Source organism: Python bivittatus, unplaced genomic scaffold (assembly GCF_059951505.1).
Source record: "Python bivittatus isolate LINGU-HERP-01145 unplaced genomic scaffold, Pbiv_v1 ctg000020_np1212, whole genome shotgun sequence".
Lineage (NCBI taxonomy): Eukaryota > Metazoa > Chordata > Lepidosauria > Squamata > Pythonidae > Python > Python bivittatus.
The window spans coordinates 75,165,101-75,188,186 of NW_028277030.1; the positions used below are offsets into that span (position 1 = coordinate 75,165,101).

The 23,086-nt window shown below is 38.8% G+C and overlaps 1 protein-coding gene across 2 annotated transcripts in view; it reads right to left on the reverse strand.

Moving 5' to 3' along the window:
• Nucleotides 1-23,086, reverse strand: part of EPM2A (EPM2A glucan phosphatase, laforin) — a 47,532-nt gene that overhangs the window by 21,548 nt on the left and 2,898 nt on the right. For both annotated transcript variants that reach the window (XM_088141724.1, XM_007427588.4), the window contains exon 2: nucleotides 9,754-9,928. In XM_088141724.1, coding sequence (XP_087997850.1) covers nucleotides 9,754-9,928 — 175 coding nt within the window. The remainder of the gene's footprint in view (nucleotides 1-9,753; nucleotides 9,929-23,086) is intronic.

Here is a 23,086-nt window from a genome sequence, read left to right on the forward strand (position 1 = left end):
GATTTATGATACTCTTTGTGCTGCAATACAAAGTCTGATTTATCAGTCTGTAAGGTGAGGGGTCTATTATCATTCCTCCTAAAAATAAGATAATAGGCACAAACACTTAGAGACAAAGAATAACTGAGATATACCTGAAGCCATATGGATAAAACTTTGAAGTGACAATAAAATTGAAGAATGTGAGAAATAATGGGGAGATAACCTGCTTGTCAGACTGAAGGCAATGCTTTGGGGTTATCCTATCATACATAAGCCAAAACTGTAAATACAGCCCAAGTTATCTTGCTCCCTAACATTTATGTTTAATTACAAATACGTGAAAAAATTCCCTTTACCTGGAGTACAACACAAAGACTCAACTTACCAAGAAGCTTCAGAGGCATATCACACCATTTTGGTAGAAACCGTCATCCATATAAATACACTATCATGTATTTGCCATGAATACATGCCAGAAGATTCTTCCACATGACTTTTTCTGAACAATTTGTCTTTTTATAGGAAAAAGTTTCACATTTCTGTGAGGCAACTGCTATCAAATTGATCTTTTTTCTTGGGTTTAATTTTAATGTAAGAAAATACTTTTTCTCTCAGATTTATTACTTTTTAAAAAGTATCATATGGGAAAATATAGAATGAAACACATAATACTGACCATTAAGCTTCAGTGTTATTATCTAATAAGGGGTAAATAATATAAATGTAATGTAATGTAATGTAATGTAATGTAATGTAATGTAATGTAATGTAATGTAATGTAATATAATATAATATAATATAATATAATATAATATAATATAATATAATATAATATAATATAATATAATATAATATATTCAAGCAGAGTGGCAAAACTGCCAGAACACAGCTTCTATCCTGCTTCATTTTTAGCTATTACAGGAATTGTAATTTAACTTCTTGAGTATCACAATAAATGAGGTTTTTAAGTATGTTTGTTATAAGCACAGCTACAGTTCACTTGTTTGGAGTTTGTTATTCTGAGAAACAAAAAGCCTCCTGACAGAAGAAAACAATAATTTTTAAATGTTTGTTGGCTTTTAATAACTAGAAATGTTCTAAAACTATAGGCAAAATAATGGGAATCTGCAAGTTTTTCTTTTGATAAATTGTATATTACCTTCCTAGCTAATGTTTGAAAGTTTTAGATAAGCCCTATGAAAAATGAAGCCCAAAATTATATGGCCATTGCATCTACAGACTTTTCAGTACATAGGGCTTTTTGGGTTCTCATGGAAATATGCAGCCAACTGTACTGAGCCATCATTGGCCTTATATACTGATACAATATTGCTCAAAGCAACAAAGAAAAACAAAGGATATTGCAGATGATGGTAGCATGTGCCTCTGAGTTCACATACATTAGACCTTATGTGTGCATCAGCACCACAGCGCTTACAAATGTAGATGGTATAACCCCAGTTTCTGCCTTAGATAAGATGGAGACTGACATACTCTAATACAGTAAAAGTTACTTGACTAATTGGTAACAGAGACTTAGAATATGGATCATCAATTTGAAAAAAAAATCTAAGGTACACAGAAAATCTGCTTTATTGTCCAGAGTAGCAGACACTGGCACTGTCTCTAGGTTTTAGTGCGATTTACATCATCCAGTCCTCTCTTAAGCATGAAAGCTGGCTGGGTGACTTTGGGCTAGTCATTCTCTGTCAGCCCAACCCACCTCACAGGGTGGTTATTGTGGGGAAAACAGGAGGCAGGAGCATTAAGCGTGCTATCTTTTGTACAAAATAAAGGCGGTATATACATTTAATATTAAACAAACAAACAAACAACCACACACCTAATTCATATGAAAACTCTCCACAGAAAAAGCTCTTTATGGAGAATGTTCCAAATCCATGGATGTTTTGGGGGGCAAAGTTGATATATCCAAGGGGATATATATTATAAGGAACAGTGAGAAAGCATGTTTTATCTGGAGGAGATAAACCTGAATAACTCTCTATGGAAAGGGTTGAGCAAAGATACTAGCTAAATAAACTTCTATTAAAATGAACATCAAATTTGTACCTTTGATAAGAAAATCATACTCCAAGTGAAATCTCTCCAAACCCAGGAACCTCAAGAAGTCCACTTCCTAGTTTTACATACATAGGGAATTGCCTTATATGCAACTTCTATAACATCTAGTATCTCTGAGAAAATAACCACATGAACCACACTGTTGAGAACTGGACTGACACTTATGGAGAGAGAGCAGATCCAAATGCTGAGAAAAACTAGAGTATATCAAAGACAATAATAGGGAGAAAAACTAAGACTATCTTGACCCCCAAAGGCTTACTAGGATGCATAGTCTATGGACTATCTACAACCTTGGTAATATTTTGGGTTAGTGAAATGAGTGAAAGTGCATAAAGAAGAAGTACCCTCCATTTGAGGAGGAACATATCTTCTTGGGCTCTTGCCACCTTTGGGATATGAGTGAAGATATTAAGCATGGTTCCAAGATGCAAATAAATCTATCACTGGTTAGCTCCAAATATTGAAGATATGGTTAACAATAGTTGGAGATTTCATTCATGACATATAGCTGCTATCCTGCTGAAATGATCTGCTAAGTCACTGTTGACATCTGACATATGGCTGGCTGCTGCAAAGCTGTTGAGTTTGATCCATCAGTTCCAGAGCCATCTTCACAGGGAGAGAAGTGTGGGGACAAATGTTTCTCACTGTTTAATGACAACCCCAGTGTGGTCTGTGGCCACCTGGATTGCTTGGTCCTGAAAGACTGGTTTATTACTGGCAATTACTGTTTGAGCATACTGATATGGAACTAACATTCCCTTTGATCTTCATGGATGATGAAGTTCCTTGACTGGGAACTTCATCTGCAGAAAGTGTACCTGAATTTGGAAGGGAAAGAAAAACAAAAACAAAGGGAGAAACAAGCCAAATAAAGATGACAGAAGAGGAAGAAGTGACAGGGAAAGGAGAAGTCCTGGACAAGCCCTGCTTCTCTTGATACACTCTGGTGATCTAATTGTTAAGGCATTAACACTTTCTGTAATAATGTGCTCCACTCTTTCTATAGTGTTTCCTCCCTTTCAGTATATGCCTCTTAAATAACTGAATATTAAACTGCCACCCAATTCAAAGACAATTATTTAAGAATTTCTAATCTCTTTGAGAAGTAAATGTATATAGGATTGTAGCCAAAATGATTTTGGCTTAATTTTAGTCTCTTATTTATTGATATTTAATTCATTTCATTGTGCTGTTCATACTTGTCAATGTTTTTTTGTGTACATCTCTGAAATATATATATCTTAACAAAACAAATATTTTTAGACTGTGTACACATATAGACACACATAAATACTGAGGCTGCAGAATTTTGTATTCTTACTTCCCAGAGGGTCAATCTGCAAATTATCTATAAGCATCTTAAGACAGCTGCTTATTGCAGCTCATCTATTTGCATGTGGTGTTTAATTATAAATGATATATCAGGGTGAAATGACACTGCTTTGCTTTGGGAAGTTTCTTTGACACTAATTGCTGAGGGATCCACTTGAAAATAGTGCCTCAGCATGGAAAAAGTAAGATCCTCCACTTCCTCTCAAAAGTGTGGAGGCAGGCTGCCTTGATCAGCAATCAGTTAGTTTCACTGGAAATGGGTGCATCTGAGGCCAGCACAGTGCCTAATTTTATGTGGCACAGTGGCTTCAATGGGGAACTTAACAGAGGGTTCATTTTGTGAAGCAACTTCAAAAGGATGCTTCATCAAAGCCTTTATTAAAGTGAAGCCCCCTGCCCTTTTGAGGCTTCAGACCTAATATTTATGAACTATTTGAGTTTCAAAAGAGTAAAATCAGTAGCTAACTTTCAACCAACTTCAAAAGGGACAGTATAAACCCATTCGCCTGTGTCAGAAACAAAGATACTTGTTTCTGTTTTAATTAGGGCCAGTAGTCAGACAACAAAACAATTATTTTTGTTCTCTAACTCACCATATAGAACCCCAATGACTGATGCAGCTGATAATGAATTTCTGTTGTATATGATTAAGGCTGGGCCTCAAAACTTAGTTCCAAATGTAGGAACTGCAACAAATGTAATAACTCTGACTGCAATTTTTTAACTACAGAGCATCACTGTGGCTTTCTGTTCATACCACATAGCTCATTAAACTCCAGTTAAAAGTTGTCCTTTTCCCCTTCCATAGTTCCATGTTATAATTTTGAAATAAAAAATCACTCCAGACACTTAGCATTCACATTTTTCTTTAAATATTTAAATAGATTTTACTTTTGAACTTAATTCAAACTGAATAAAAAGCAACAATAACGAAGTATTTTAGACCCCTCCTTCATATTCTGAATGAATAATTCAGTGTAAATATTAACAGCAACCAGAAATTTTAATGACTGTCACGGAATATGGATAAATATGCACCAGATGAAGCTTTTGGCTAGGACTTAAATATTAAACAAAGCATGTATCCTTGCTGGATAATTTCTTTTAGCCTTAATGGGCTAACCAATATACTTTTATCCTTTGCTTTGATACTTTCAAATGAACCGTATATATGTCTCTGAGCATTATAACTGTTAAGCCAGGTCTTGGGTTGTTAAAATTCATTTGGACAAGCTGGATCTTGGGTTGTCATAATGCATTTGGTTTGCCTGCTTCATCCTGACATCTCTGAATTAATAAATGGTTCAACCTTGAGGCAAAAGTCTGAACCTTTTCAAGTCTGAACCTTCTCAAAAGGAACAAAAGTCACATACAAGGATAAATTGTCCATCGTGCATAGGCAGCATTTTTAGTGATATGATTCCTGTATTATACATGGCTCTCCTATTAATTTGTATATTATTTCCTGCTTTTATTTACTTGCATATCACAAGGTAATGGAATTTTAAATAACACCACATTGATTTCATATGTTTCTCAGTTTGTTGTCAAGTGCTGAAAAAACAGTTTCAAACAAACTACTTGGCAGCATATTGTTAATCCCATAAAGACACATAGGGAAGATTTTCTGAGCATGCTGTTAGAGCTCTCCCGTTGGAATTTTTATTATTATTTATTTATATGTCACATTTATATAGCCACCCATCTCACACAAAGTGACTCTGGGTGGCGTACAATTACTTATATGAAGGAGCAAATGACAGTTCCTGAGCTGTTGGAAAGTGAAGCAGTCAGTCTCCTGAGAATACCAGTTATGACTCTTTGGATTTTGTTACAATAAGTTAAAGCATAAAATAACAAATTTCAAAACAACAGTGAGGAAACCCAGGTTCTAGTCCTCCCTCAGATACAGAAGCTAGCCAGGTAATTCTGAGCCAGTCATTCTTTCCCAGGTCTAGTCTAAGAAGTTAAAAAACATCTATCTACCAACCCACAATGGATCAACCTGGTAGATTACAGTCCATAACTTTCAATGAAGAGGCCTTCACCTTGCATTGGATTAATAGTAATAATAGTAATAATAATAATTAATTAATTAATTTTAAAAAGAGAGTTGATAATTGATGTGGCAGTACCAGGGGATAGTAGAATAGAAGACAAAGAATTGGAGAAGATCATAAAGTGTTAAGATCTGAAAACTGAAATTGAAAGATTATGGCATAAACCAGCAGTGGTAGTCCCAGAGGTTATTGGCATACTGGGTGCCATACCAACAAACCTTGGATGGCCCTTAGAAAATCTGTACATTGACAAAATTTTAATTGCAAAAGGCCACACTGCATGGATCTGTACATTATGACATCCTATGTTCTTGGGAAGAACCCGATGCGAATCTTTAGCTGGCTAACACCAGCTAAACAACTGGCAGCTGTGATTTCACATTGTTGTGTATATAGTAATCATCATTATCATCATCATCATCATCATCATCTCAATACATTTTGAGCATAAGACATTTATTTTTGGAGTAGTTGAAAAACCTCTGCCTACTTTCAAGCTGGCATTTCCAATTAAGCTTGATATCTATTTTCAAAGTTATACTTGATATACTATAGTCCCAAGCTGCCCAAATTACTTCTGAATAGCTGTTACTCAGATCTGTATATGGGCTGTACAGTGGGCAAAGCAAGATGCATTTTTGCTTGCTACTGCCATCAGTTCCAGGGACCTGACTATGCTGGGCTGGGTGACAGTTTTCTGGTAAAACTGACTGAATTTCATTCACATGCTGCCATCTACACTTATTCTAAATTAAAATAACTTTTCCAAAAAGACATTTTTCTCCCCCTTCCCATAAAAAGTACAGGTAGTCCTTGTCTAGTGACTGCAACTAGGACCGACAACTTAGTTGTTAAGCAAAACAGATGCTAAGTGAATCTGCAACTGTGCTTATGATTTTACTTCAGCTTTCCTTTGCTTTACAGACCTGAAAAGGTTGTAAATGTGAGGACTAGTTGCAAAGTTACTTTTTCATCGTCTTAACTGCGAATGGTTGCTGTAGATCAATTTTCCTCTGCTTTACCAGATAGATAGATAGATAGATAGATAGATAGATAGATAGATAGATAGATAGACAGACAGACAGACAGACAGACAGACAGACAGACAGACAGACAGACAGACAGACCAACCGACCGACCACAAATATGCAAATATGTAAAGAACAAACTCTGACATGTGCTTTTCTTGTAACTCCATCTAATTTGTTCCATGTTAGCCAGCTTCAGCCACGTCAGGGTCATAAGGAAGCAAGCTGCACCTACTGCATTCAGTTTATGAGAACCCAACTTTGTTATTTCGAAGGGTCGCTGTATCTTTTTAATCTGGTACCTATTACTGCCTGGCTTTCTTACCCCTACCACTGCCTTTTTTTTCTTGTGACTGCTTTTGGTTTGGTTCTCTTCTGCTTGACAGTGAATTCCTTATCTTATATCTTTGCCTCTATCTTATTCACTTTAAATTCAATGCTTGGCAACTGCTATTACTGTTGTTAGTCAAGAAGCTGAATGTGGAGATTAGCATCTACTTACAGATATTTGTAGAAAGCTGCTGAGGGCCTTGTTCGCGAAGGCAATAAATGTTTTAATTCTGGAGCACAGAAAGGATGATTGCTTGATAGTGCAAATAAAGCAGACAGTACTCAATATTAAAAGTAATTGCTGAGTTTCTCAATCAGATGTTCATTCAACAAAATGTCAGGTACTGTTAAAAGTATGTAAATAAACTGACTGGCAGTATTTCATAACTGGCTTTTTTTTATTATTAATCTTTCCATGACATCAGGAATCAGAGCAGATGGCAGCACCTAGCTGGCCTTGGTTGATTCCAAAGGAACTAAGCACCCTTCTTGGATGGGAGACCACCAGGGGCTATAAGCTAGAGTAGGAAGCTGAAAAAAACACCCCTGAAGAAAGCAGTTGTGAGCCACATCCATTATGCTGCCCAAAACTACCTGTGATACCAAGAATCAATCTTAATTTGAGGGAATTCTGCACTTTTTTAGTATTGGTAAACCAGAATATTTATCTCTAAGACCTGAAACATACATGCAAAAGAGATCTTTGGGTAATCTAAAATAACTAAAAATTGTGCACAAACTTTTAGAGGAGGAGAAAGTTCACACAATGTTTTTTCATTTGTAACCCACCCAAAGCTTTACATTTATTTTAATTAATTTCATTCATTCGATTTAGACACTGCCTGACTTCAAATGACTCTGGGTGATGTAAAATAAAAGCAATCACACAAAAAACAGAATGCTTATAAAAGAATAAACAACAAAACTCGGGGGTGGATCTGGCAGCCCACCAATCACCTTAACCCAAGGCCCAGGAGAACAGCCAAGTCTCTAAAGCTTTCTGGAATGCCAGCAGAGTAGGAGCCACATGGATATTGGGGGGAATCTCATTCCAGAGGGTAGGTGCCATGAAAGGCATGCTTCTGTGGTCCTGACAAAAAACATTTAACTGAAGGGACCTAGAGCATGGCAACTCTGTTGGATAAAACTGTCCAGCTGATACCACAGGAGATAGGTATCCTTCACCTAACAAGGCCCTACATCATGTGGGCTTTATAAGTCATAACCAGCACCTTGAATTGCACCCAGAAGCATACTAGTAACCAATGCAGCTCAGGAAGCAGAAGTGCCACATGGGCACACTAAGGCATGCCCATCACTGCCTGTGCCACTGCATTCTGAGCCAGCTGAAATTTCCAAGTGGTCTTCAAGGACCTATGTAGTGCACTGTGGAAGTCAGGCCATGAAATGACTAGGGCATGAGTGACTGAAGGGCCTCCTGATCTAGGAAAGGGTACAACTGATCTAGGAAAGGGTACACTTGAAGTTGTGCAAAGACCCTCCTGACCTGCCCATCAAGAAGGAGCTGTGAGTTCAGGAGTACCCCCAGATTGTGTACCACTCTTGGGGGGAAGTGCAACCCCATTCAAGGCCAAAGATAGAATATTTCCAGATCTAGACAGCCCCAAACACCACAGCCAATCAGTCTTGGTAGGATGAGTCAGAAACAATTCCTCCCCATCCAAACCTGTACAGCCTCCAGCTACTGGGATAGAACCTGAACAGTTTCCCTTGGCTGGCCTGGGGTTGAAAAATATAATTGTGTATCATCAACATACTGATGATACCAAACCCCAAACCAGTGGATGACTTCACCCAGCAGTTTCATGTAGATGTTGAATAAAAGGGGAGACACAGTTGAGCCCTGCAGCACCCCACAATGGAGAGCCCTAGGGTACGACCTCTTTCCCCCAACAAATAATGATTGAAACTGGCCCCAGAGGAAGGAACAGAACTACCATAGAACAGTGACCACTGTCCCCAAAGGTGCCCTCTATCCACTACCCCCATCCCAGGATACCATCAACTGCAGACTGACCACCTTCTCAACAACTTTCACTAAAAAGAGAAGATTGGAGACTACAGGTATCTAAAAGTGTTGGGTCCAGGGACAGCCTCTTAAGGAGGGGGCACACCACTGCCTCCTTCAAGGCAGCAGTACCACCCCCTCCCTCAAAGAGGCTGATACCATAGCATGGACCCAACGACAAGTTACCTCCCTGGCCACTTTCACAACCCAGAAGGGTACTGGGTCCAATAAACAGGTGGCCAAACTGACAACCCTGTCCACTTCCTCAGGAGTCACCAGTTCAAACTCATCCCAGATTGTACCACAAGATCTGGCCCGGGCACTTCAGTTGGACCTGCCCAGTCAGAGTCCAAGTTACCTGTGCTTAGTCAGACTCACTCTGAGTCTTCCTCCTACAGTGCTCCAGGTATTTCTTCTGGTACTTCATCTCCTGGAACTCCTCAGTGAACAAAGATACACCTAGGATCAGTGCACAGAGAGATGCAGTCCAATACCCCAGCCACCTGCCCATTCCAGGCAGCACCTAAGGCCTTGGCTGAACTGTTCACCAAATCCTCGGGGAAAACCTCAAGCTCTCTCTGGAAACTCTTTGGCTCCATGGATCACCTGGGGTGGGTTGACTGAACAGGCCATATATCCTTCCAGGAAGGGGTAACACCAGTGAACCAAAAGACAATCAGAGAGTGTTCTAAGTTTTCTTATTTCTGTCCTCCATTATGGAAGAAAAGTTAGAATAAAGACTGCAGAATATATTTGGACTGATAATACGAACAGCCCTCTGGCAGGAAATGCTTAAGACAACACATGCTTAGCATCTTTTTATGAAAGTCCCCACCTAAGCCACACCTCATCTCTGTTCACACCTAATTCTCCCTGTGGTATATTTTTGTTCCTTTGTTACCTGGAGCAGTGAATAGCTTGATGTCCAGCAATATTAAAATAGAAGTCAGTTGTATGCTTCATTTCATCCGTATGCCCAGAAACTTCAATCCAGTGCCCTATTGGGAGGCAGTAAACTCCATCAACTAAATTGCATGGGTTATAAATGCTACATCGATCATGGTGGGGTCCATTACCTAAAACAATAAGAAAACACACACACTGTAATTCAGCAGAACTCATAAATTAAATTATACTTGGAAAACAGTATGTTGCCAGCCCCTGCCCCCCAAATCCTATGCAGGGATATATGTATTGCAGCCAATTTTTCATGTTTGCACACAACAGACCATTCAGCATAGATTTAGGTTTGTTTAAGCTATGGTAATAAATTAGTATTCCCAAATTAGTGCTTTACTGGAGCCATCTTATGTACATAAATATGTAACTTTGTTTTAGAAGATACAAAACAAAATGTCTTTTAACTATCATTTTTTCTTTATAAACTAAGAATCACATTCTGAATAACCTACTCACCATATACTTTTTTTTACCTATACCATTATATCTTAAAATGTTCTATCTCTTTTTTAATATTGTTATTTTTCTTACTCTAAATCCATTGCCATAAGAAATAGGTACAGTTAGAACTCCTGAGCAGACAACTGGTAAATTATGCTCTGAATTAAAGTAACTTGAATTTTGGCAACTATTAGGCACTAATTCAGCCCCAGAAATTTTAACACTGTTAACCCAGGCATAATTTTCTCCTTGATTTCTTTCTTACAGACATTCACAGTGCCATCTGCTGCATGAAAAATGACTCACACTTTGATTTGAAACAGTTAACTTTTGAAGCTACTGATTTCAAATTCAGAAGACTAACAAATCATGTTATATAGCTTCCAAGCAGACTAGCTGAGAGTCAGTAAAAGTAAGATGCAATCTAGCAGAAAGGTAGATCTACGTTTATGTGTTATAGGTGTGTATATAATATCAATCTAATCAATATAAGCAGGCTGTGCCACAATCCTGTACAAAAGAGTCAGTCGTACAAACCCAAAGATAGATAAAGATAGAGATTGGAATTATACTGAGATCCAGAATAACTTTTCCATCCTTTATGATTCCCAAAGGATTCTAGGACCATTAACAGAATATTAATTCAGATGGAACATTTATGATACGGTAATGATCTCTTTTGTTGCAGAACATATCTCTCGCCCAATATTCCCTTAGGAATTAGGCTCTTCTTTTAGGAAGCTTGCAACACATTTTTTCCATAAATCTTTTAGGAAAGTCATCTATAACCAAGTGTTATGGGCTATAATATGACTTTAGTTCTTTTATCATTTACTTTCTGTAATTTCATTAGAATTGATTATATCACATTTCTCCTGTCACCCTCCAAGCATAAAACATCAACCAAAGTGATTGAGATGATTCTGTTCTGGAACTAAATCTAAAACAACTTTTAAAACATCATCCCTACTATCACATTTATGAAAAAGAGTTTCTATATTGGTTGGGCTTAATAATAGAAACTATGAACTAGAGGTCCCTTTCACTTTAGACAAGAACTAACATGGTAGCCTTAGATAAAAGACTATACCCCCAAATACATTATGTGAGTAATAATGCTGGCCTATTTTACAAGTTACTTGTAAAGATGACTCTAATATTATGTAAGCAAACCACTGAATAACAACAATTCTCAAATTTAGGCAACTACAACCATTCTCAGTGTAGTTCCAATTGGGGGACAGGGGACTATAACATTAATTGTGATATCTACCAGTGCCTACCTGAATGTGGGAGCTTGCAATTTCTGCTGTTGTTCTTTCAAAATGCATTCCATTTCTTTATTAAATAGCCATTCATTAATTACTAGTCTATTAAAAACCCATTTGCTTTATTTTATATTCACTGAAATTACATTTCTTCTATTACACAGTTTCCATCATTATTTGGTTTTATTTCTTTGTAAATTTGGGGGAAGATTTTGCTACTGTTGGTCAAAATTTCTGGAGAGCACCATCATACTACAAAATACTGTGGTTGATGTGTTATTCTAGGGCATTTTAGAGGCTGGTGAACAGGCTACCATTTCCTACACAGGTTACCACCTTTCCTCTCCCAGATATAGTGCTTTAGATATTGGACTGGGGAGACCTAGGTTCAAGTCCACCCTCAGCCACGGAACCTGATCAGATGATATTGGGTCAATTAATCTTTCATTCATATAATAATACTGAATGCTGGCTTGTGGGGAAAAATTTGAAGGAGTAATATGTACATTGCCTTGAGCTCCTGGAGGAATATAAACCAAATAAAAATAAATAAATAACTAAATAATCATAAATACACAAATATCAATATTAAAAATATTCAGTTTATACCTTGCCTTTCTACTTAAGTAAAATTTCAGGGTTGCTAACAATTTTTTTTAAAAGCCCCAAAACTTTAAAACATTAGTTAAAATTAACATTAAACTTAATTAATAATTAAAAGCTGGACAAAAGAGATACATTTTTACAGTTAATAATGAGCAAGGGGGGCCAAGTATAAATCCCTAGGGAATACAGTCCATAGCTCAGGCTTTTGACATTGACAGCATCTTCAGAAGGGTCTGTCCTGCAGATCACAATTGTCAGATAGGTTATCAACAGAAGTAGTAGCCCCTCAGACTGTCAGGCCTTAAGCTATTTAGGATTTTAAAGTTTAATGCCAACATCTAAAATTGTGCCTGTTAAGCCACTGATGACCTGTACAGATCTTTCAGTAATAGCATTATGTGATTTATATAGTATACCTATTCCTAGCTTAGCAGGTGCATTTTGCACAAATTGAAGCACCTTGCTTTTTATAGAGAACAGCCTTAGAGTACACTGTACTAATCAAGATGGAATATATTTCAGGGAATGATAAATGTGAGCAATAGTCAAACAAAGCATGATCAAATCAGTTGACAAACACATTTCTGTTAATAGCTTTAGCTCTTCAGTTTAAACAAATGTGAGTTTAAGTGGGATTTTATTTATTAAACGAAAGCATTCTCCTAACATGAAATAAAAACTTTGCATTATAACCATCAAGGCAATATTTAATCTAACTTCATTCACAATTACCTCATAGACTTGGATTTGGATAAGTGTATGGAATTCCACCCTTCCCCAAATAACTCCTTGTATCACATTCCACATTGCTCAAGAAGAACCTCCAACCCTGCTGAGAGGTTTTTCGGGGAGGGGGAATTTGAGATTCAGTTCTTACAGTTTCCAGCTGGATAGAGCAAAAGTGGGGAAGGAGAAACTGAAGGTCTCCTCCTGGCTGTTCCTACGCTTTGAAACTCCATATCAACCTATTATATTTTCATTGGCATGCAAAGACTTTCCAGTCAAGAGAGACTTATGTACCCCTGTTCTAAGAACTTCTATTTACTTGACTTTGGAATCATATTTACAGGTAGTCCTCAGTTATCAATGGTAATTGGGACCAGAATTTCCATCATTAAGTGAGAAGTGAGTCCAGGCAATGTACAACAATAGTGGCAAAGGAAGCTTAAATAGTATTGTTGCATCTTTCTGAAATGTTTACCAATTGAATGTCAATTGAATAAACTTCTCCCCCTTTCTTGTCACTGTATGCCCATCTCTCAACAAGTTATAAATTATAAGCCCTCCTCATTGGTTTTTTCTCTTGTCTGTCATAGGTGTATAACCAGCCTATGTCACAACAATCCCTTGACAAGTGGCTTACCCACATGTGTAACACCCCCAAAATGGGGTAGGCATTAGGGTTTCCTTCTGAGTCTCAGCCACTCATGGGACTAAGTACCTGAACGGCCTATGCTGTTAGATCTAGGTGTGAACCCTATTGTAGATTATAGAGAAACAATGGGGTAGTTAAAACATGGACTATAAGCTCAAGAAGTTTTTCATGGTCTAAATAGCAAAGTTATGCTGAAGCTTTTCAGGGTCTGAAGCCAAATACAGTCACCACCACTAATATGTTAACACATAGCTATTGCCCCTCCTTGCTCCTCCCTCCAAATGTAGTTGTTTATTTTGTTGTTTTCCTCTTTTTTTTTTTTTAATCTGCGCTCAGTCATTACTGACTCTGCAGTGACTGCTTGGATGAGTCCTTGCAGTTTTCAAGGCAAGTGTTTCGGAAGTGGTTTGCCAGAGCCTCCTTCCTAGAGCAGAGCCCAGCTGGCGCGCGCAGGAGGCGGGGTTTCCGTTGCTTCGCGCCCTTTTCGGGCGAGCACAGTTTTCACGTTTTACCGGCAACTGCTCCCGACTCCTTTCCAAGGCGTCACCAGCATTTTTCCTCCCACCAGAGTGAGAGTACCCATTTGTCTACTCACGTGAGTTTTCGACCTGTTGGGTTGACAGGAACTGGGGAGGAAACAGGAGCTCACCCTGTTTAATGCGAAGGCTGGACTCGAACCGCTGAAGCGTCAGCCATTTCTGGCCAGCAACTTTCAGCGTCATTAAGCCGCTGCGCCACCGCGTCCCCTTCCTCTGATTAATCAGAGTGTAAAGAGGCTATTTGACTTTAGGTTTCAATAACTGCTTAGCCAGATTACTCTATTAAGAATCAATGATCAAAAACTTATAGACTAGAATGACCTCTGTCTACTGCACAGTAATAAATCAGGATGTGGGTTCCCTAAGTGCTGGAACAAAGCAAATATACTTTGACATAATTTCTTACCTTCTTCTCTAAATCATTCTAATTCTCTCCACTGCGTCTCCTGCATAGCCACCCACTGTCATTAAAACAAAATACCCTGTTGTGCTTGGGCTCCCTGCCTTGACATTGCTTGTTGCGCTCCCTGCCCATTATTTGGTGAAACTAATCATCCAACTTTACTTTTTTACCAATTCTATTTATAGGAATACAACAATTTACCAGCGTGTCAGGACTGAGTATGTTAATCAAGAATCCTTCTTTCTATAAATATTTATGGTAAAAATAAAAGTTTTCAGTTTCAACTATCAGTGCTATTGAACTGGCTTTCTATTAAATTAATCTTCAAACTAAAATCTACTCAGTGCATACCACATCTCTGAAAAAAAAATACTGTATTTCATTTATGAAAGAAAACATCTAATATCAGCCTGGATGTTCTATATGGAGAGTTATTTTCATGTCTAAAACAATCAAGATAAAAGTAAATAGCAAAATTAGAAAGCAAAGTAATGGTTTCCTTCCAAAGTTACATTATATTTGAGATCGGTTTTTAAAGTCTTTATTGTTATTCTGCTAATGTTCAAAAATTCTTCTATGTCATTTGCTTGCACAGCAACATGTTAAAGAACAAAGCAGTCATGAAAGTCTGCCTTACAAATCAATCTTTGCAAATAGCACTCTTTTCAGTGCCTAAGGACTGCTCATATAGTCATAGCATGAAGTGTAGGAAAGATGATCAAGCTGGTATATCAAAAAAGCCACTGGCTTTATTGCAAAGCAGATTAAAACAAGGATCTTTAAGCAATGTGTAGCTCATATAGGAGAGAAGAACAAACATGAAAATATCAAGAGAGAAAGATATGATCAAAAAGTAAACCAAAGCAGCCAAAATCTATCATGGAAAAAGAATATAAGTTCTAACATGGAGGTGGCGGGTGGGCTGAGAGTCAAAAGAGACTCGCTCAAGTATATAGCACAAGCTTTATATTTTAGGCATGGAAACCTGCACTCCAAATTAAGTAAGGACCTGGGGACAATTCCACTATCTATTGCCTCTTTTTAGACTCCTTAGATTTATCTCTTTTCTAAAAGACTGAACCCTATCTTCATGATTGCAATGGCACAGATGGCAATGTTTCTAAAGGAAACATTAAGCAAGACCGGTTAAAAAAAACCCATGAATTGGGTTAGGAGTCATAACTACTAGTAGTAAATAAATTTTCCAGTTTTGTTGTGTATGTATTTGTTGTGTGTGTGCGTGTGTGTGTATATAGAGAAAAGCTTTTAAATATCCTGGTACCAAAGGTGATAGTGATGATGGTAAGATAAATCTCCTTTATTGCTTTGATTTACACTAGCATAGCCAGAGATAAAATCGAAGGCTTGATGGCCATTTTTTTATTCAAGCATTTTGAAAAAAAATAGCTTCTAGGGTGGCTTAGAAAGATCAGTAATAAGACATTTCCTATCTTCAGTTTTGGAATGCAAAAGAAGTAACAGGAAAGGAAAGAGGGCATAGAAGAATAAAGAAAAGCCAGGAAGATAAATTCTTAAAATAACTAGCTGGAAGGAAAAACAATCCAAGGAGCAAAGCCACCAGAAGGGCTTGTCAGCTAAGCCAATGGAGTGATTCTGCTCTCTGATTCATCTGCCCTTTGGTATAGCCAGATGGAATGGCTACGGTCTGGTAAGAGTTGTCAACGAGAAAGGCCTGTCTTGTTTGCAGAGTTCTCTTTCTTCCTGAAATTTTGTTCTAAAATTTTGTTTAAGAATACAGGGATTGTCTTGATGAATTATGCCAAACCTCTGTGAATATGTCTCCCATAAACTCAGAAGTAATATGGGACAGCCCTCTTCTGTTGTTCTCCCAGGAAATCTTCCTGCAGCAAATTTTAAGGAGGTCTCTTTTGTCCATCATGGCTAATTCCACTGAGAAAACTATCCACCATATAAGTTGTCTAATTCTCTTTTTAATTTAAGTTAATAGCATTTAATCTAACTTAACTCTATTACCATGCCTTGTGATGATGAAGAATTACAGAAATTAAGCATGGATGATGTGAAGCAGCATTTCCATTGCTCTACTGCTAATCAGTTTTATAATCCAATGGTGGCTTTGCAAAAGCAGAAATTTGGATGCAAGATGAGACATTTCACCAAGTGCTCCTTCCCCACGTACTGGATCTTTTTGTGTTCTATTAACGCTGTTCTGGTGGGTTCCTAAATCTCAGAAGCTTTTCAGCTGACAAAGAAAGCATCTATAGCAGGTAGGCATAATCAATGTCAACAAGGTGTCTTTAGTGCCACTAACTAATGTACCTCAGTACTCAAAAGGAATGTCTCCAGATGAGAATAGTTTGGGCACCCAATCTGGTACTACTCTCCTTTTTGACTGGGAGCACAACAAAACTTCTCATTGCTAAAATCCCACCACATATTGAAGATCCTGCTGGGAAAAGCTGGCCAATAATGTTTCCCATTAGGTTATAGGTAGACAACCTATAGAGCAGGAACAACTGAAGCCCTTGAAAGCCTTGGTGCACTGCACTGCCTAGAAACCCTCCAAACATTTCCACTGAATTAAATTCTTTAATGTGACAGAAGAGGAATATTATTAAATCCATAAGGTATAATTATATAAGCTATATGTATTTATTAATTTAGATTTGTTATAGCTGCCCACTCTGGTAGACTCAAGGTGGCTTACAAAATCCAAAAACACTATAAACAGTTAAAAAACACACAACAACATGGATAGCCTAGACCAAAATAACCATCATAATAACAATGAATCACAACAGAGGCCCCACAACGCATCAACCCCAGGCCTGACCCAGGTCTTGAGGATTTTTTGGAATCCCAGGAGAGAGGGTGCTGTTCTTATGTCTACAGAGATGCTGTTCCAGAAGGTGGAGCCACAATATAGAAGGCATGCTTCCTTGGTCCTGTAAGATGACAATTAGTAGAGGAGACTTGGAGTGCATCCACTCTGCCCAAATGTACCAGGTGGGCAGAAACAATTGGAGATAGATGGTTCCTCAAGTATCAACTGGAGACAGGCAGTTCCTCAGCAGCCCCATGGACAGGGCATTGCAGTAGTCGTGAGGTGAAGTTAAGGTGAATTTGAAAGTATTAACTTTTCATTTTAATTCAGGTAAATCACATTTCATGTTTGCCTTGGTCCTAGCTACCTTCTAGAAGATAACCCTTGAGTTGTTTCTCAAATGGCATGTGTGCCTTGCCTCTCACACAATCAGACGTTCCCCTAGAGTCAACCAGAACATTCCTCTATTGATTATATACATTTCCTTACTATTACCCCAGTGTATCTTATCTTTCTATAAAAAATACGGCTCTTATTTTGTATCAGCTAATATTTTGTTTCTTTCTTGCTCTATATTTTTTCTGAGGTGGGATGAAAGAACTCCAGCTACATCAGTGATTATACAACAACCTAATGTGACTCACGAACTTGAAGTATACAAAGGTCTAAACTTTTTCACCAACAAAAATGCTTGAAGTTACATTTAGCTATTTATATGTTACTAGGCAATTAACAGTTGGTTGAACTTTTTTATTTAGTATCTGATTAAATTTAATGATCATAACTCCAACTTTCTCAATAATGCCCATGCATAAGTTTTCCTTCTCTAAAGCCCATATTTATACATTCACATGCTAATACTTTTTTAGAGTCTAACAAGCAAAAAAAGTTCTCCTTCAATCTCCATGCTATACACAAGGAAGGCTCAATCTTTTTTTTTTTTTAATCATTATGGCAAATACCCTGCGTAGGAGTCTGAGGCTGTGTAATGATGACTGAAATGCTGAAGGAGATGCTGCTTGGTTTGAGCTGTCCAGAAAAGGAAAAGGAGGTCTCCCAGACCACTGGAGCCATGGAGCTGCAGGGGAGATCAGGAGATCATTGCTGCATTTGGAAGAGCCCTGCAAGAAAAATGGCAAATGTGGTAGGGTGTGTTTAAAGGAGGAGAAACAAAGAAAATGTAGGGACTACAGAAAAGGGCTTCACAACAACCAGTTGGGACAAATGCAGCAACTGTGAGAGTGGGCAGGGGATTGGGAAGAGAGGATTGTATTGGATGCAGTAGAAGGCTGGAGAGAAATGGGGAGGAAGAACTGGACAGAGGGAGATGGAAATAGAAAATAAAGTTGGAATGTGTAGAGAAGAACTGTGGAGGATCTTAGCCCAAATAGACACCAGGTGGCCAGAACAATAATGTGGCTCAGGACTCTGGCAAGAAGCCCCAGGAAAATGAGGTTAAGAAATAAAATGGTAGGGTTTGATAATACATCATCCCTCTGATGGCTTGTTTTAGTGGGTGTTGATGTTACTGGCATTTGTAGGACAGAACTGAAGTTGGTGGATGTCAAGTTGGGCTGTGACCCACGTGACTGACAACAATAGTGATGGAAACATGTGTGGATGAGCTCCTAAATGCTAGATGTCCCACGAGAGAGCCAGGACAATGCAAATGACTCAACCAAGTGACAGGAGAACAAGAGAAGATTGGTTTGGATAAGGTTTGCATGAGTGGTCTTGTTTTGGGACTGCTGAAAATAGTGCTTCCCTAATGAGAAGAGGGAAGTATTGGTGAACAGACCACCAGAGTAAGAGGATGGGGTATATGACCTTACAGAAGAGAGTCTTGAGTCCAGGGCAGGGGAGAAGCATGAGAAATAGGCTCAGAATAACTCCACATTAATTATACTAGATAAAAGTTGAACTAGAGAACTGCTCTGGCAGGTTTTCAAGATTTTGTTACATTAGCCTACTAGCAACAAAGATCTTTCCAGAAATGCAAGTGTTCTTGTTTCCTCAGCTGGTCAGCCTCAAAGGCTTGACACAACCCTTAAAGGTGAGCTAGAAAGATACCACTGTCAGTTAGAAGGTCCTGTTAGAAGGTCTAGTAGGACCAAGGGTGCTGAACTCCCATCTAGGACCTGACAAAAGTCATCCACAAGAATGACCAATGCCATTTTGGTCCCATGCTGGGCCTGAATTCTAACTGAAAAAGATTCAGGTAATCTATATCTTCTAGGACCCTCTGCAGATGATGGACTACCACCTACTCAACAGCGTTGCTCCTAAAGGAGAGGTTGGAGACTGGGTGAAAGTGGTCAAATACCTTTAAGGTGGGCATCACTATACCCTCCCCTGGAGAAGTGTTGACTATCTCCTTTACTCAACTGTTCATGCCCTATCTGGCAGCCTGCAGGAACCAGGACAGACGTGGTTCAAAATGGCACATAGTAATGTTCAGACTATAGAGGATCCTATCAACTTCCTCTGGCTCCACAAAGTCAAAACAATCCCAGATTACATCAGAAGATCTGCCTCACTCTCCATGGCTGGGGGTCTGCTTGCATCTTGGCCACAGTGCTGCCTCACAGCAACCGTTCCTGAGTTCCTGGACCTGATTTCTTGGCTGGTACTGGAATTCCCCTAGTTACTTTGTAGAGGCTAAACTTAGAACATGGACAACAGTATTATGTTTCCTCTTCACATGATTGCTCTTTTAGAAAGTTGAGCTAGAGTGAAACCAGAGAAAAGCCATATTCAGTAATCTACTTAGATAACCTGCTTAGAGATGAATTCTTAATATCTGTCACTTTTATGAAGCACTATTAACAGATTCTAGACAGGCTTGAAGAAAGAAGCTAAACTAGTATGCATGTTCAAGGGACCTCCCAGATGTATAATTGACATACATATAATTTATACATGTCCATGACTTAATGACACAGAAATATATATGCTTAAGAATAGTATAATGAAGCTAATGAATGATGCTTAAAGCTATCTATACAGCTGGGAGGCTTGTCTGAACTTTACTGCTGAAGTTTGTAATAGAGTATTCCTTCCTTCCTGTGAAGTAAAAAAAGTGAAGCAAAAAAAATGAAGCTTCAATTACTTACTCTGGTTTTCTTATTTGTTATTGTGGAAAGAAAACTCACAACTTGTACTGGGGGACATCAGCCTTCATGCCTAGGGACAGGTTCTAGGAAGGACCAGGAATTCATTGCCTTTATGACTATCATGGCTTATCCCAAGTAATATTTGGCTTGACACACACAGATGGACGCATGCTAGACCTCAATTTTACTTTGGAATGGTTGGTGAGTGATCTGGATATGAAGGACATTAGACTGAGTCCCTTGTGATCATCACATAATTCCTGGTCTAGATGAGATTTCTCATTGCCCATTCCTTCTGTGAAGTGGATGGACTTATTTGGATGGTCTGTCCCAGGCATCTAATGGATCCAGAGGATTTCAAAAGGCACTTGGGGAGTTTCCCTAAGGACTGGCAAGCAGTTCTGCCAGGTATCTAGTTCTAGAATTGGGAAATTCATGATTGCTTTCTAATAGTTTCTCTCTGTGGGCCAATTTTGGGGCTCCTTGGTTTATGAGAACCTCTAAGAGATGAAGCTGTAGAATAGATACCTGGAGCACAAGTGGAGGAAGATGAAAAGTCAATCTGACTGAATATTATGCAGGAGCTCATGTTCAAGCCTACATTGTGGCAATAAGAACAGTGAGAAATGACAGTGAGAAATGGCAATGGACATTCAATTCAAAGACCTTTGTAAGGGTCTGGATGGGACCACTGTATCATCCTGGACTTCCTGCAAGGGTTGGGAATTGCAGGCACTATGCTCCAGTGGTTCCACTCCTTCCTGACCAGACAGACCCAGTCGGGTCTCTCCCCTGCTCTCCATGGGGCTGCCTTTGAAGGACCACCCAGAACTGCAAATGGTTCAAAACGCAGCAGCCCATGTATCAGTGAATCAGAGTTGCCACAGCATATAATACTTATTTCACAGTAATTGCACTGGCTGCCAATAGATTTCTGAGTGCAACTGAATTTTAATGTATAATGCCCTTTATGGCTTGGCTTCAGGATTGCCTCCTCTTTCAGACTCTTGTCAAAATCTGTTGAGAGTTTCCCAGGCCCAAGAGATACAGAGGGCAGGGTCTCACAGGCAATGTTTCCTGGTTGCAGCCCCTGCATTTTGGGAGGGCCTCCTTCTTAAGGCTAGGCTAGCATGCTTGCTGCTGGCCTTCAGGAAATTATTTAACAATGAGTTATCCAGAAGGCATTGAGGGAATGATGTGGTCAAGACCATGCTTACTATATTGTTTTAATTCTTATTTTTATATTCATCTGTTTTATATATCAGTTTCACTTGTGACTCCACTGGTAGTTGCTTGGAAGTACAGCAGTATAAAAATATAATAAATTAATAAATATATTGCTTTCCTTTAATTATTCCTTATACATAACTGAAATAGGCAAAAGAAGAATAAAAAGGTTGTTTAGCATTCATTTTTTACCATCAGTGATATACAAAAGTGATTAAGTGCTGGTCCTGCTAAACTGTAGAGAGACTGAGATTTTCAATTCCGGTAGAACAGTGACACTTAGTGGATTTAGAAGACATTCATTTTTATTTGCTGACTATTTGCTCATATGAGAAAGGGAGAAAAAAATAGAGGGAAATGGAAAAGGGGAAGGGGGCATTCAGGAAAGGTACAATGACAGAAACCACAAATTACCTTTTGCTACATACACAGTTTTCAATATGTGTGTATTTAGGAAGCTCACTTTTTGAAGGATCTCCTTTTAGGGTTAAAATTCCAAGTGAAGCACCCTGGCCAACTTAACTCTAATAATCATCTTTTTTCCTAGTCTTTTCCATTATTTTGCTAGCATAGTCACAAAATCATGTTCACGAGGTATCTTATGCACCCCAAATAGCTACTATGAATGTGGGAGGTATTTCTGTCAAACATGGAGGGGTGTGGGTGATGCAAGGGAACATTCCCCTCTCCCCAAGGGCTAGAAAGGAGAAACAGACCGATCAACAGACCAGGGGAAACAAAGGAAATGCGCCTCCTTCAGCCTGCTGGGGCACTTGGACCTCTTTTTCGGGAGGGGGGCAATGATGAAGGCTGAAGCAAGTGGGTTTTCTTCCTTGGGGAAATTGTTTTTTAAGCTTTTGGGGTAGGTGAAGCACACAGTTAGTTTGCTCTCCCATCCTGCATGCCATCAGAAAAGCTGCAAAGAACAAGCAGTGTGCACAAGTGAAACAAGGAAAACACGTTCCATTGGTTTGTTCTTTCACTCAACTCTTATTCCTTACATGGGGTTGTGGTTAGGCAAGCAGGATTTCTCGCTTGCTTGGGAGCAATGCCTGGCTTCGGGCCTTTTTTATGGCTCTGGGGGTAAAATAAGTCAACATTCTCTGCTGATCCTCACCTTACATGCCAGGAAAAAAAAATGGTGAGTAGACCAAGCAAAGGAAATGGCCAGATGATGCGAAGGAAACAATCCCCTTCATCCTGCTGTGAATCTGAACCTTTCTTTCTAATATTAATGGGGAGAAGCTTTGCAAACTGAGTGTGGACCATGGAAATCTTAGATGTGATGCTTGCCAACAATGACTCAGCACATCTGCACAAAAAGATGCAACGTACAAATTATTTTTCCCTGAGCTGACCTCCCCAGGTAGCAGACTTGAACAGGGTGATCTTACCAGATGTCTCAAACGATTGCTTGAACAGAACTTCTGAATTTAGACCCAGGGCTGCAGGTTGCTCACCCCTTAAGTTAGAGAAAATAGTATCTTTTGTCTCCC